Source organism: Marmota flaviventris, chromosome X, assembly GCF_047511675.1.
Source record: "Marmota flaviventris isolate mMarFla1 chromosome X, mMarFla1.hap1, whole genome shotgun sequence".
Classification (NCBI taxonomy): Eukaryota; Metazoa; Chordata; class Mammalia; order Rodentia; family Sciuridae; genus Marmota; species Marmota flaviventris.
In genome coordinates, this window is record NC_092518.1 from 74675864 (window position 1) to 74688767 (window position 12904).

The 12904-nt window shown below is 36.9% G+C and overlaps 1 protein-coding gene across 2 annotated transcripts in view; it reads left to right on the forward strand.

Moving 5' to 3' along the window:
• Pcdh19 (protocadherin 19) overlaps nt 1–12904 on the forward strand; it is a 102576-nt gene that overhangs the window by 45086 nt on the left and 44586 nt on the right. For both annotated transcript variants that reach the window (XM_027933196.2, XM_027933213.2), the window contains one exon: nt 11789–11847. In XM_027933196.2, the coding sequence (XP_027788997.1) occupies nt 11789–11847 (59 nt within the window). The remainder of the gene's footprint in view (nt 1–11788; nt 11848–12904) is intronic.

A 12904-nucleotide genomic window follows, 5' to 3' on the forward strand; every position in this document is an offset into this window, starting at 1 on the left:
AGCTCTAAAGGAATGGTAGAGTGGGTCCATAGTCAGGCTCCAAGGCAATACCTAGTGGGCTCTGGTGCAGCTGCCCCAGTCCTTTAATTCTGTTTTCCTATCCACAGACTGTACTAGCCGTAGAATGGCTCATTTCCAGCTGACAGCTCTGAATTATGCATGCTAATGTGCTTTACTTAACCCTGGGATGAGTTTTTTTTTAAAGATATTCTGTGACAGTTCAATCATAACAAAGGAAGGAAATGGGGCTAAAGAAAACTAGTTAATAAATGGTTTTAAATTGTCTAAAATCTTGCTTTTCTCATAATTTCAGATGGTGTGAGGTCATTTTAACATTCTTTAAGCTAGTGTGCTCTCTCTCTCTCTCTCTCTCTCTCTCTCTCTTTCTCTTTGGTGTCTGTTGTAGGGGGTCAGGTTCCTTCTATTTCTATATAAATCAACCATCAGAAAGGTTAGAGCCAAAAGAAAAATTGCATACCATATTATTCTTTTTTTTTCTGATACAACAGTCAGGGAAATAACAAGGTAAAATATCCTAGCAGAGAAGGGAAGCTTAGAAAGCAAGCCATTCACAGTGTTCAATGGAAATTTAGTTGTAGACAGAAATAAATATTTAAGAGAAATCAAGTTTGTTACCTGATAATAAGAAGACCTACCATTTGTCTGATGATTCTTAGTTTTAGAGAATATTTGAGCATATATTATTCTATTTGATTCTAGTAACAATTCTGTAAGTTAGTTAGAGCTGATTGGACAGATTCTGTATGTATACAAGGTATCACAGCTAGTAAGAACTTTTTCTATTATTATCTTGAAGGTTCTGTGTTTGGAGACTTTCTGGGATTTTTCTTTTAATATTCTGTGATCTTTTCTAAGCTTATAACTGTCTGCAAAAACAATCACCAGGGTGATTTTAGACTTTAACTGTAGCTTAGGTATACCACGAAGAAGCAATTTTAAATATCTAAACCCAAAGACACATCTTCCTTTCTGTGACAAAATTTGTGTGTGTGTGAAGGGAGAAGTGACTACTCACATCTGGTTTAGCTTCAAACAAAATGTTCATTTTCAAGTAGACACAAGTATTGAGCCAAGCAGGATAATGGAGTGGGTGTACCAGTTTACTTTGAGAGAAGGGTGTGAACATATAAGAGTGAATGAAGAGAAAGGTGTCTCTAAGACCATTTGAAAAGCTGACCAGCAAAGAGCTGGGAGGCAGGAAGCTGAGAACAGGGTAGGAAAAGGAAGGCATGGGTTGAAGGGGAGATGCTGTCAGACACCAGACACACTGGGTGTTGTTTCTAACAGTTCTCTCTCTCTCTCTCTCGCTCTCTCTCTCTTTCTTTTTTTTTTTTTTGACAATTAAATTTGTAATTGTCTCTGTTTTTTTTTTTTTTTTTTTGCTGTGGGGAATCTGATGGAAGAGGGAGAGTGAGGAGTTCCCCCTCATTATTTCTTAATCTTCCTTCAGGAGGAAATTGCTACAGTTGTGTTCACTGCCCTTGGAACTGTCATGTTTAAGCAGGCTAGGGAATTTTTTTTCTCCCAAATAGTATACTCAGTCAGCCAGTCCTAATTACTTCCATTTCATTGCGTTTTCCAGAATCCTAATGAGGTATGGACTGGTGGTGTGAGCACAGGACCCAGCATGAGGAGTCTCAAATTCTAGTTGCAGATGCTAGATGCCTCTTTCTAGTAGAGGCCAAGTCTCTTAACCTCTTCTGTAGTGCTGTTAATGGAGTTAATAATATTATTTAGCTCATAATGGTAGCAGGAGGATTAACTAGTTCATGTTGGCTAAAAAGGCTTTCAGGAAAAGAAAAAGTTTTTGTGCATTGTATTCATTTTCAAATGCAAATTCTTATTAATAGGAGGCACCTGCTCTATTATAGAAATTAAGCACTTTACGGAAATCTTGCTGGCTGTATGAGAAGGAAAATTCTTCAGTTCTGTGTTATGAGCTCTGTAGAAAATGTAGCTACTGTCAGCTGTAGTTTCCAACTTGGGTATCTGTTTTCTGCCCATCTAAAAATAATTCCTCTCCTTTATAGTTTCTCTAAGGTTTAGTAATTTCTCTCTCTCCTGCAACCTTTTATATTTACTGTTACTGGTGCAGAATGACTATTGTGTTTCTGCTATGGGGAGAAATGATCCCTTTTTATAATAGCCTGTTAAACATTCTGGAAATCTTTGTGATAAAAGGTTCCACACAAATACAAGGAGCATTAGTAATTGTTCTGGAGGTGCACTGCATAACTGCATTACAGATTGCTAATACTGTGACACTCTCAAGCTGCTGATATTAGCCATTTTGTGAGGTATAATTATGCTTTCTTGTACAGGGCTGCCAGCACTCTTATTATGTCATATAGTAGTAGCCTTTTGGTTAATCTCTGTGTTCAAAAGGACAAATTCTAATCTGCCATCACCTCTCCTCATCCCTCCATCCTGCATAAAATGAGAAGGTCTGTTAGAATTTTGGAGAATGGGTAGGGGGTTTTAGAGAATGAGTAAACATTTCCGTTACATCCTTGAATCCTCTTATTGCTTTTCATTTGTGGTTCACAAAGTGATGCTAAAGTGTAAGCTCTATCTTGCCTCCAACAGAGATTTGCTGCAGTGCTTGTTTTTGTTGCTAGAAACTGGAGGCTACTGTGGGTTTCCTTCAGTGCCTAATAATTTCCACAGAACCAAGTGCCCTTTATTTAAACTACAGTCATAATTAGAAGGTTGCCAATGTTAAGCAACCATGGAGCCTGAGTTTGAGAAATGTTTATTGTGCCTCATTAAATTTGAAATTAGTACTTAAAAGGTCAGAAATAAATAATCTATTTATATTTTTGTGACAGTAAATATATGTGGATGCTGTGTGTGCACATCTTTGACTACTCATTCCAGTGTACTGAGACACCACTCCGTTTGCCACAGCAGTAATCAAAATCTCTGTGCCAAAAGAGAGCTGTGGAGGGTTTCATTGACCACAAACAAGAAAATGATCTATTATATTGTATCTAATTAGAAAACATCAATATTAGAAGCTAATGCATTTGCTATTTCTAAGATGGTATATTACTCCATTGTCTCTTGCTAGCATGATCGCATATTACAGGCTTGAGCAACAAGCTGGTACAAGGGAAATGAATTTAGACCGATATGCCAAAGGCTATTACTCTTTCATTCTTAAGTAAGCTTGTGGAGGCAACTGGGTTTTAAGTGATATATAATATAAATAATGGGATTGGGGTTGGAACTGAATTTGGGGGTGTTGTTTTGGCCCACAGGCACAGGGCCACCTGTAGCTTTCCCTCCAAATATTTTGAAAGTCTTTTCAGCTGACAAGCCTCGCTCAATAGAACCTGCACTCTGCAGGCAGTCAGGGCTCTGTAGCTGCTAACTACTGGGAATTGAGACACTGATAAAATAGAATTTAGCAGAAAAGAATGGATCAGCTCAGGTTCTGAGAGTGCTGGGCCTTCTCTGAGCCAGAGGAGCTCAATGATTGGCTGGATCCAGGAGAGCTTATACTGTGGATCCCTGGATCTCATTGCTTTGGGGAAGTCTTAGGTGGAGTTTGTATTGCCGTTGGACTAGCTGTATCAAGTTATAGACTTTGGAATTGAAGCCACCTCATAAATCATTGTCAAAGTTCCAGGGAACAAAGCACCTTACTCCTGAAGCCCTTGGGCTATGTGTCCTAGTCCTTGAACTAGGTCTGGAGGACCATCTCCAGTTAGTGTGTACCACATTTTTCCTTTGCCTAACTGCTAGGCTATACTCTTCTTACCCATTTACTGGAAGTAGCCAAGAATGCCACTCTTAGAAAAACAGGTATGAAGCAGACTGATCTGATGTTATTGTATTATATTTGCTTTCTATCTCAGTAGTAGGTTATGCCAAGACTGGTGCTTCTGGTTTTTTTTTTTTTTTTTTTTTTTTTTGTGTGTGTGTGTCATTCTTGTTGTGGCATGTTCTGAGTCAGTATTTAATGTGGTTGTAGCACTTAACCTGTATGTTTGTTTTCTTGGCTGTTTAAGGGGAGGAATAACAGTTGATACTTGCTTGCAAAGGGCTTTGATTTTGGAGATGAAAGGCATTCTGTCTGTGCCTGCAAAATACCTTTAATATGTTGTACTTACATATTTGGGATGGTGATTGAACTCTAGGATTTGTTCCACAGGCATATGTGGGTGATAGCTGTTTAGTCCTCAGATTGAATTTTGTTTATGTAGCAAGATATAGTCTGACTTACAAGACTAGATTCTTCATTTTATTTACTCTCAAGCTACTTTACTTACACTGTGGCCTTGTTGATTTTGCATTTATACATACAATAGGCATGACTGGTTCCAGAGAGCTTTCTATAAGCAAATACTATTTCCAAGTACACTGTACCCCATAAAGGACTTAGCAAAGCATCCAAAGGCCTTATTCAGAAGGCTCTATTTGTTTGTTTAGTGGAACAACGTTTAGCCTGGTCTGTCAGCAGGTTATTTGCCTCTGAGTTGCGTGAATTCCTACAGCAAACAGCAAGGCTTCTAAAGGAGACCTTTGTAGTGAAACCTGTAATTAGGTTGTCCTTCTAAAGGCACTACTTTAACCCAAAAATGAGAGCAGAGGAAAGCATTTTCCCTGGGGCCATCTTTGCCCCATTCTAGGTAGTCTGACCATTTCAGTGGTGCTGGCAAAACTTCAAGACTGATAATGAAAGATCAGAAGGAGCGTAACTCTTTCAAATTAACTTGTTGTATGTTAACCACATAGCCTGTGTTTCCCATTGATAGCCCTGTACTAAAACCCAGTGGAATCCTAGAGTTTTCTACCACATATAGAAAAGTAGTTGCCACACTGTCAGCTGTGTGTCAGAGGTCTATGTTCTGATGAACCCTTATTTTCTCATATAATATTTTTTTTGTCTATCCTGAGTTGAAATCATTATCATGTGTTACCATTGCCATTCTCAGAGATGTGGCAGAACTGATGGAGTTAGATGAGCAGGAAGCACTTAACTGTGTCATCTTATCTGTGACAGTTATATCCACACTGCTGTGTACTTATAAGGTTGTAGTTGGGAATGATAAGAGGATAAATTGTAACTACAGAAGGCAGTATACAGAATGGATACTTTCTGAAGAAATAGGATCACTTTGGTCTAATAGAATTGGCCATCTACCTTAATTGTGATAAGTAACCACATTCTTAACCCCTTCCATCTTTCTCTGGTCATTTATTTTTGAATTACACGAATAATAAGTGACCAGGATTGTAGCAGATGGCAAAGAGAACTTCCAGTCCAGTTCAAAGATGAATTGACACAGTGCACATGAAATAATCACGGAACCAAAGGTGCACAATCACATGTATAGTCTGTATACAAAGTGCTGAGAAAATGCTAGTCAATGTGGAATGATCAATGATGGACATATATTAGAAATGAAGAGAATTGGATATGCAGAAGTAGAGGCCTTGTATGGAGGACTGCTTAGCTAAGGATTTCCATTTAGATTTAATGCTAATCATAATAAGGAGTCACTGCAGGTCTTGAAAAGAGAAGTGACATGATGAAAATAGTGGACAAGGAAGATTATCCAAATAGCATATTGCTGAAGGAGCCAAAGCAAAAGGCAAATGGAGATGAAGGAATGGTGGTAAAGGTGATGGATACTGGGGAAATGGAACCAAATGGAAAGATATATGAGCTATTTCTAAGAAGGGTAATAATTTAAAATCTATTTGACAACATGTGGATTGTGTAGATGTAACAAATATAAAGGCCAGATTCTCCTATGGTAGTCATTTGTGCTCATCAAATCATTAGGGTGCTCTTGAATTCTATAAAGTATTGGTATAATTCTTTAAATTGTATTCCAGGATCCTGTGTACGAGTATGTGCATGTATCTGCAGGTAGTACTGTCTCAGTCTCTATGTTCATTTATCTAATTGTCTGACATTTTGACCATCCCTAGTAAGAGATCCATTAGTTAATGAGCTCCCTGAAGGCATAGGCTATGCATTTTTTTCTATTTTCAGGGTTTGGTACATGTTTATTCAATGGATGAGTGAACGAATAAGTTAATAACAATCAGTTTGTTTTAGAAGCCTAGAATTTTTAGAGTTTGAAGGAAAACATTGAAATCATTTGGATTTTTCTCCTCATTTTATAGATGTATAAAGCAGTCTTAAGAGGGACAAATTGACTTATCCAAGGTCATCTGTGAGTTCAGTGAAAAATAGGGAGAGGATGTCGAGGTTTCCCCACCAGACCAAATTGCTCTCTGTAGTGAAACTGTATGAATTTGTGTATGAGAATTAGGGCTGTGGTATGTGGAGAACATATGACTTACAAGATGTGGTTAGTAGGAGCTTACTTAGATTTTGTTTTCAAGTTTGGCATAAATATAAGCTTTCCAGTGATGGTAACTATGGGGATGGTGCCTTATTCCACCTTCACTAATTCCCACTTCATCTGCTGCTGTCTGGATGGATGAGTCTGTGAATATACATTCTGGCTAGAGGCATGCCGGCTTTATCTTTATGTAGAATTTGCATTTTCATTTTTATGTATTAGGCATAGGAAGTAGGAAAAAGCCATTTGTCGATTCATTTCCAAAAAATCATTTTGTGAGGGGATGGCCATTTGAGCATTTAAAACAGCGACCCCTTTTGGAAAAGTTTATGGGTCTTTTCATCATTGAATCAATAGGCACAATTTACATTACTGGAAGTTAGCAGTTCAAAAAAATAACCAACACTTTAGAATAACTTTTCTGTGCATCTGATCTGGAATTCCATTTTTGCTGGTTCGTATTGCTAAAATGAATTAAGGGTTTAAAAATTAAAAAAAAAAAAACAATTAGTTAGCAAATTGCAGTTATAATGTTTTCAGTTTGATGGGACTTTTAAAGTGTAATTTAAGAAGATTGTTCATTTTCAAATGCAAACCTTTGGGTTTGAGGAATCTCTATTTTAATCCAAGAGTCTGCAACTTTTTTTAGCTTGGTGTAGTGACCTGAAGATTTATGCCAGTAGGCAAAGAGTCTAGTCCTAGATATCTGCATTTATTGGGCTTCTTTCTCCTCAGGGTTGAAGTCTCCCTGGTGATAAATGTGGTACTGAGAGAGTTGCAGTCACTCTTCCAGAGACTAGGGCACAATTCAGTGAACTGTAAAAGTAATGCAAAATGACAATTAAAGTAGGGCATTCTCTGGTACCTTGGGGGCCTGACAAAGTGGAAGCATTTGACTTCTGATGTGCCAGACTTATTAACATAGAAACATAATAAAATATAATCTACCCAAAAGTCTCACTAAAAACCTCACATATCCAGAAGGGAGTTGAGAACAGAAAGCAGTAAGCAAAGAAGGCTTCTGAACAGGTAAAATACAAGCAAATAATAAAACCCAAATCATTGCACAGAAGTTCATATATTAAAGATCATGTAATTTCCCTCTTAGGACAAAAATATCTCAGCTCTCTACTCAGAACTTATTAACTCATGTTCCAGTCTATTCTTACAAATGTAATTATGTAGTTTCCAAAAGCATGGTAGAGTAGAAGCATTGAACTTGAAATGGAAGAGAAGCTGCTTTTGTTCTAACATCACTGATAAGTAGCATCACTGAATATTTGATTGCAAGTTAGTTGAAGGACAGCTGTTGAAAATTAAAGGCAAGACATCAAAAAACAGTACTTTGGGGTCATTGAATATATAGGCAAGACCTTCATGGCACAATGATTTATGTTTAGAAGGGTGCACCAAAATAACAAATAAAATGTACAATTATGTCTTTTTTACTCTAAAAGAGCAACATTGTGATATGTTCTAGAAATAAGGTATAATGGTTAGGGTTTTAAATTAGAGTTTCAGTTCTTAAAGGGGAAAGCCGTAAGTTATCTGGAAAACCAAGCTACGCAGAATTATTTATTCTATAGGGATTGTACAAAATCAAGATTTTATTAAAACTAGGCCAAGGAGAAACCTACTCTAAGTGAATTCCTAGAAAAAAAGCTACTTGTTAGAGAAAGGATTTGAGAGAAGTATATTAAGTGATAAAAAGTGACTTATTTGCCATCAAGACTGGAAATAAAAGTTTGCTGTAGACCCATTTTTATGTCAAAATTAGGTTTTTTAGAAACAAATGTTGTTCTTATCTCTTTGCTGTGTTTCTCTGTTAACCTGCCTGTCTCATTAGAGATGGGGACATTTCATAGTGAAATTAATGTGACATTTAGAGAAAATTTCCTCTCTCAAATGTTTCATGTTATTTGCCATTTAGAATACTTAAAGATGGGATTGGAATAATGTCAAACAAATTTTGATTAAATAAGGCTAACCAGGAGCCAATACATGCAAAACAGAAAAGCTCTTGTGTTATTTCTTGAAAAGTGAATTCCTTCTCTGGTTCTTTATCATATATTGAGATAACATCAGTAGATAATTTGACAGAAAAGGTGCAATCTCCTAAACAGCTGGGCTTGCCTTAGAAAACACAGCATATCAGGTCAAATCCTGTCACCAGTTCTTTGTTCACAACACTAGTTTTCTACCCTGAAGGTACATTAGAATTATCTGGGAAACTTTAAAAAAATACCAATGTCTGGGCCCAACTCCAGGTCAATTATCTCAGAGTCTCTTGAAGTGGATCTTTGGTGACAGTATTTTTTTAAGTTCTTCAGATGATTCTAATGTGCAGTTAGGGTTGAGAACCACTGGCTTAAGACATGAAAACTATTTATTAACACAAGATTGTTTCCTTGTTCAGGGAGGTCTGAGTCTTATTCTATGCTCCACCAGTAGTGAGAAAAAAAAATCTACTCTTTCAGTGCATATGGGTTGGGCTTGAGCACACACCTAGAAAAAATATAAACTAGAATACTTGATATCAGTAGATATAGACCCACCATAAAATAGGCTACCTATGGCCTGTTAACTCAGTTGTTTGGAATATAGCACTAATGAGGCCAAAAGATTGTATCTGTCTAATTAAAATGATTCTGTTCCATATATTGTTCCTATAACTGCAACTAAACTGCTTCATAAAGAGAGATGAAAGTGATTACAAAGGAAAAAGACAATGTACAAATTGGTTTAGCCCCAATCATTCTGAAAAGTTGGTTCTAGGTACCTGCCTCATTTACTAGTGCTACCAATGACATTTAGGATGGAGCATGGGGCATTTGCCCATTATGGTTTGTGCTGATTTGGGGGAAGGGATATTTACATTAGAAGGTTAGGACCCATAAGAATGGGCAGTGCAAAAAAGAATGGGTAGAGTAAAAATAGAAAAAGAGAGGAAAGTGATAAATTACAATGACATTCTTTTACCTACAGTGGCAGATGATTCCTGTAGCATCTGTCCCGAGTTAACTGATTTGTCTTGGGGGTAGGGACTGTTAAGGTGGGAATTCTCGTGGTCATATACATTATTCCATTAGAACCAAGAAGTAGTATATTTGTCAGAGATAAAATTGGTTTGAATTTTCTTCTTTGCCTAAACATGTGGTTCTGGTTTTTTGATGAGAGACCAGATATCCACAGAGCTCCATATTTGTGCTCAGTGAACACAGGCTAGATGCATTCATATGCAAAGCCATGTAAAAATTTCTACTTGAAAACTGACTTTCAAAAAATGTGACAAAAATAAAAAACAAAAAACATGACAGTAGCTTGGGATATTGATCATGCTTTCCCTACAATGCCAATGTCCTCTAGATTTCCTCTCCTTTTTATTTGGAATCTACCATTTTTCTTGCAAAACATGATTTGATAAGTTTGAACCTGGCTGATAGAATACACATGTGCTATTGTTTTATTGCCTGAATGAGGTCAAATTTCTGGTCCTTCTTGGGGTTTCAAGTTTTGAAGATAGCAAAGAATAAGGATTCCCACTATGAGTGATGAGAAATGCAACTGTAATCTCCTTGGATTCATGTTTTATTGTCCATATTTTACAGAGGAGGAAACTGAGGCACACAGAGATTAAATAATGTACCCAAGTTTGCATGGTGAAATGAATAAGTGAACTGTTATTTTAATTTTTAGGGGATGGGGAACTTCCACTCATTAAATTATATGTTGTAGTGATTATCATAGAAGAGCACATTTGATCAACCCCATTTCCCCCTCTTATATTGATAAAATGAATTGACTCAAAAAGCATTTGTTGTTTGACTGACTGATGGATAACCTATCCTAGCAAATACTTAGATTGTATTCCCAACACAGACCTTCAAGTTAGCTTCCTCCTCCTGTAGTTATATTTGCAACAATTTTGCCATTCATTCTCTTATGAACAAATCAGAAATGAACTGACCCCTTTGATTATTACTCTCTCAAACCATTGCTTCTAACAGCACCAAAAATTGCTTGTGGCTTACATTAAAGGGAATATAAACTTCTAGATAAAAGCAGTGCGAGTGGATATTATACAGTGTGTCTTCCAATGAGAGGCATGTGCAAGCGGCACAGATGTACCCCAGTCAATACAGGGCACTGTTGGGTTTTAGTTTCCTTCTCAATACTCTCCTTTCTTCCAACTATTCACCGCCCACTTTTTACTTACTCTAGGTGGTTAGGGTCCTTATTCTGACTGTTGGCTGTTTAGTGCCTATGTGGGAGCTGGATCTGCTATTACCAGTCTCATTTTCTCCTCTATCAAACTGTGAACTCCTTGAAAGCAAGAACTGTATCTAAGAGCCTAGTGCAGTAAATGTGTGACAGGTAATCGTCAGAAAGGTATCTGCTATTTTGTTCTCTAGATAGCTATTGTGTTTCCTTTTCCAGTTGAAGTGATTGCAGAAGGCCCTCAAGGAAAGGTGGGCATTGTAGGGATTTCCTGTAGGAGGCCAGGAGGGTAGAGGAGATGTGTTTGGGCATTTTTCAGTTCCTACAATGGTTCAACAAGAGTTGTACTTTAGTGTTGGGGGTAAGGTCTACTTTACTAGGACATTAACTTACTTCAGTGTAGACTCTTCCCTATCTCCCACCCTTTCTAAGAGGTGCTTCCCCCCCTTCAATTCATCCAGCCATTGGATGCTCATAAATGGTTTTCCCATCTCTTTCATCTGGCAGGTATTCTGCATTTGCTTTTGTAAAACTGTTGCTCTGGCAGTCTGCTGTAACCAGATTAGACAGTAGTGTTTTAATGATAAAAACTGAGACAGGGGTTTGCTTGCAAACTTCATGTCTGACATGAAAGGCTTTGGTACCCCCTGTGGTCTGCCCTTCACCCTGTTTTAGGCATAGTACTTGTTTGCCTTTATATTTGTGATAAAAGAAGGTCTTTCTGCATAACCAGTGCTGAGCAAATGTCTTAAAACAAAGGGAAGTGCAGAGTTTAAATCCACAGTGGGGGATTACCTTGCCTGCATTTCCATATCTTTGGAATAAATATTTTAACATGTTAATTATCTACTACTAATAAAAATACCTTTGAACTTCCAGTCAATTTGATGGGCATAGAATTGTCTCCACTGGGGAATGGGAAGCAATTAGTTTCTGTAACGATTGTGAGTCATATTGTCTCTTCTCTATAAGTGGTTGCATGGTCAGTAGCCAGCCCTCTTCTAGGAAATGTTTGTGCCAAGTCTGTCCTGGTCTGCAGGGGTGAGTTGCTACCTCCACAAAGGATAGCCCCCCCACCCCTCCCAGGCTGCTGCCCCACTATGGTGTTAGTTTCTGATTCATTTATTGCTTCTTGCCTATTTTAAAAAAATCCTTTTAAGTAGGTACTTGGATTCTTCTTATGAATTACCTGTGTAACATTTTAATTCTTTTTTTTCTTATTACAGACTGAAAATTATTCTTTTGATTCCAACTATGTGAATAGCCGAGCCCATTTAATCAAAAGGTATGTTGATTTGCTTACCTAGCTTGATTTAATATAAAAAAGAAAAACTGAGTTTTTTAAAAACCATACTTTTTTGGATTTTAAAATGAATGCCTATATGCTTATTGTAGAAAGTTTGGAAAATTTAAGTAATTCCATCACTTAAAGGTAATCCTGTTGGCATTTTATCATATTTCTTTCCATTAAAATATATGCATACATATTCACAATTATAAATAAAATTGGAATTATATGAAAATATAGTTTTGTGGATTAAAAATGTAATATGAGAAATATTAGAAAACTTCCAAAATCTTGTTTAGCAAAATACTTGTTGCTATTCATTTTAAAGGCCTTAAAAGTTTTTTTCCTATGGAATTTCCAGTGATTTCTGAGATTGCTGTTATTTTGACAACTTTGAAATATTAAAGATATTTTAATGACAGAAAAATTGACTTTTTATGTTTTATAATGCTTTTTTTAGATGAGACAGGAAAAGAAAATTGCCTGATTTAGTACTCTAGTTAAAGATATTTAGAAGTGTTTCTTTGAATACTGATGAAGATTTCACCTGGTGCAGTGGGCACCAAAGTCATCCAATAGGAAAAAAAATAAGACGTGTAGAAAACCTAAAGAGAGAGAACTAAGCAAAAGAGAAATTTTCTTGTGAATAAAAGTAACAAAACAACAAAAATAATCCAGAACTGACCACTCAGATGATGCCTTTATTACTGTTTCATGTAAATAGCCTCTTGAATGGTCCAGTGGTTATTTGGCAGCTAAAATTGAACACTGAGTGTGTTTGTTAAAATAATGGAAACAAAATAGAAAGGCAAGCAGGGTGTATTAGAGCTGCTGTAGAGAAGATCTGAAGCTTCTATTGTTTTGCTGGCTCTAATCCCATAAATTTACATAAATCACTGGAAGGGTAGGATTCACATAATAAACTAGCTTGTTGTACAAGTAACTTGAATTCATATCTAATTTAATTCATGGTGCTACAGTAACCCCCCCCCCCCTCCACATCATGCTACGTTTATCTGTATCAGTTTGGGACAGCTTGTGACCTTAAGTGATG